General features: G+C 48.8%; 1 protein-coding gene across 1 annotated transcript in view; it reads left to right on the forward strand.

Moving 5' to 3' along the window:
• Positions 1 to 2,630: 2,630 nt before the first annotated feature.
• The window catches only part of LOC146221810 (urea transporter 1), an 8,193-nt gene continuing 7,355 nt past the window's right edge, over positions 2,631 to 3,468 (forward strand). Inside the window, exons 1-2 of the mRNA XM_084692076.1 lie at positions 2,631 to 2,742; positions 3,217 to 3,406. Of these exons, the coding sequence (XP_084548202.1) occupies positions 2,631 to 2,742; positions 3,217 to 3,406 (302 nt within the window). The remainder of the gene's footprint in view (positions 2,743 to 3,216; positions 3,407 to 3,468) is intronic.

The following is a 3,468-nucleotide window of genomic DNA, read 5'->3' on the forward strand; positions in this document are numbered from 1 at the left end:
TTTAGTTAGCTTCCGTTACCTAGCAACCTAGCATAATACTCTTAGCAAATTATGCTACTACCTGCTAGTGTTACTTGTTAGCCTCCTAATTGTACATTTTGAAGCCGTACTATAGCGTTTGTCATATAGTTTTTGTCTATCGGAAAATAGTCTGCTTGGAATGTTCAGAATCACACTGTGGGGCCCGCTTTCGAACGATCACACATGTGCGACGCTACTCCTGAACGGGTTAAAAACAAACAAGAACATAATATGTGACTACAATGTGTGTGTGTGTGTGTGTGTGTGTGAGAGAGAGAGAGAGAGAGAGAGAGAGAGAGAGAGAGAGAGAGAGAGAGAGAGAGAGAGAGAGAGAGAGACAGACAGGGCTCTCAAGTTTTGAATACAGGCAAGAGTGACACCGCCCCCGTTAGGGCTTCAGGGACAATTAAACCAAATACAAAGTATCTATTCGATTTCTGTGTGTGTGTGTGTGTGTGGTGGTGGGGGGGGGGGGGGAGAGAGAGAGAATCTGTGTTTGAACTTGTAAAATTTACTCATTTTGTAGATGCTCTCTAGCTGTGTTTAACCGGTCTGTTAAACTAACAGCCATCCCAGAAGGTAAACACACCGTAGGAACTGGATCCTGGTTATCAGTTACAGTTTGTTGTTTGTGTCAAACAAGTTGTAAATTAATTGTAACATTAAAACAGGAGATCGTGACTTACTCTATGCTCAAAGTGATGCTTGAGCTCCAGCGGTTTGCTCTGTGGATGAACGAAACTTTCTTAAGAGCAGAATCACGTGAACAATTCCAGGATATACTTTTTTTTTCATTGTTTATTGCGTTAAATCTTACCCAGATACAATAGTGCTATTTTATGATTGGCTTCTTTTCTTTTTGATTGGCAGATAAGTGGCAGGGGAGTTTCCAGGCGAGACGCGCTTGATTCCTGCCGGTTCCAAAGTGAGAGCGGCTGCCGTGCGGCATATTAAACATAAATATTTTTTCCCGCATGAGAAATACAACGTGTGGCTGGATTGCGTGACAAAAGACCGAAATGAGTGACTGACACGCTCAATGCGTGACACTTGAGAGCCCTGCAGACATAGATCGAGTGTGCGCATGTAAAGTGCGTGTGCGTGCGTGTTTGTGTGTTTACATAGTCCCTAGACTCAACAATCATTCATGTGTGTCAAACTCTAATCTTCCTGGTTGTTTTACATCTCCCCAACACAATCAATGATTGACCTGGCAGGGGGATGGGGGGATAGAGGGATGGGAAGAGGAGGGGCACAGGGAACCAGGTAACAGAGAGAAGTACAGAGGTATTTATGGAGAGTTTCCTGCCACATGTTGGATATAAATGAAGAAAGAGAAATGCCCTCTCCTTTCTCCCCTCCGTCCTCCTCTCTCTCTCTCTCTTTACATTTATATTCCCTGTCTTTCTCTCTCATTCTCTCTCCCTCATTCTTTCTCTCTCTCCACCACTTTCTCTCTCCCTCCTTCCGTCTCTCCTTCCCTCTTCCCTTTTGTTTTCCACAGCAGTTTTAAGACTTGTCTCTGAAAACCACAAATGATTGCTGTAATTCTCAACGGTGCTTTGAACTCAGTTTGGACCCCATGCAGACACACACACACACACAGCTAAAACAACATATTTCCTGTTTTTTTGTCCTTTACTTGAATCCCCTGTTAGAACACTGCCAGCATACTAACTGCACACACACACATACACACACACACACACACACACAGCTAGCATACCAACGACACACAGAAACACTCACACACACACACACCACACACACTGCCAGCATACAAACTGCACACACACACACACACGTCTAGCATACCAACGACACACAGAAACACTCACACACACACACACACACCACACACACTGCAAGCATACAAACTGCACACACACACACACACACACACATACTTGACGTCGGTGTGTTGCAGAGGGGAGATGGTGGTCATTGGTCAGGAGCAACAGATGCAGCTTGGCCGACCTGATAGTCTGTATAAACACCTCATGTTAGCTCTCTCGGCTGTGACCAGCACACATACACACACACACATGTACATGTACATCCACGTACCTACACACACACACACACAGTCATATACAACCACACACAGCAAACAGTGACACACACATACACCTCAAACACGAACACACGCACACATACACTGACAATAATCATGAGGCTGAACGAGGTTTACAAAGAGTGAGCGGGACTCACTCTGAGAGAGAGAGAGAGAGAGAAAGTGAGGTGGGAGAGAGCGCTGGAAAGAGAGAGCTAGAGGAGGAGAGAGGGATCATCCATTCACCCATCACCGCTTCGGGGCTTGGTGTGGGGTGTGGGGTGGGTAGGGTGGCGTGAGGGGATGGGGGGTGGGGGGAGGGGGGGTTGTCTGGTCTCCGGACACAGACCGGGTGAATGCATTACCCGGTCGACAGGTTGATAAGTCATCCTGTTAACTCTGTGCGGAGAGGAGAGAGGGAGGGAGGGAGGGAGAGGGGAAGAGAGAGTAGGAGATAGAGAGAGACAGCAAGTAAGGCTGAGCAAGAAAGAGAGAGAGGGAGTCACTCTCGTTAAGCTCCGGTAACACCGGTAGCTGTCTGCCGTTAATGTGAAGGATGGAGGGCAAGGCTCAGCTGACCCATGGACAGGATGGCGTGTGTCGGCCCACTGTCACCAGGCTGCTCCTCTGTACCGGGGACATGGGCCGCTTCAGCCGCTACATGGAGGGTGAGCTACACCGGAGAGACGCCGTCTTCAGCAGTACCTCCTGCTTAAAACACTCAACCGCTCTTTACCATGTTGAAATCCTTTTTAGGTCAGAGTTTACTTTAGAAACACCCACACACGCGCCGTAACATTTCAGGGCTTGGAAGTTGAAGCTTGAAAGTGAAACCTTTACTTTTCAGATGTTTCTGCTTGGGATCATGTGTAGCTTGTTATAGGGTTGGACATGGGTAGGTTTTGTGTGTGAGGTTAGGTTTAGACTTTGAGAGGTGGTCTGTGTGTGTGTGTGTGTGTCTGATGTTAGGGTTAGACTTTGGGAGGAGGTGTGTGTGTGTGCATGAGGTTGATCTTCTGAGGTTGTGACCGTGTTGATGTTGACTGTGGTCAGACATCAGCAAAAGTTAGGAGTCGCTTCTGATTTTCTGTCCTTCCTTCTCTCTCCTCATCCAACTCCTGTCCCCCCCCCCTCCCCCCCAGACAAGCCCTTCCTGCTGCAGCTGGTGGAGTGGCTGCTCCGCGGGGTGTCCAGGGTGATCCTGGCTAACAACCCCCTGAGCGGGGCTCTGATCCTGGTCGCGTTGGCATGGTCCAGCCCCTGGAGCGCCCTGCTGGGGACCACAGGCCTGCTGGCCGGGACGCTGACGGCTGTCCTCATAGGACAGGACAGGTGTGTGGGGGGGGGGGGCATGCACACACATGCACATGGACACACACACACACACACATACC

Source organism: Hypomesus nipponensis, chromosome 25, assembly GCF_054491055.1.
Source record: "Hypomesus nipponensis isolate SF chromosome 25, ASM5449105v1, whole genome shotgun sequence".
In the NCBI taxonomy this organism is placed as follows: Eukaryota; Metazoa; Chordata; class Actinopteri; order Osmeriformes; family Osmeridae; genus Hypomesus; species Hypomesus nipponensis.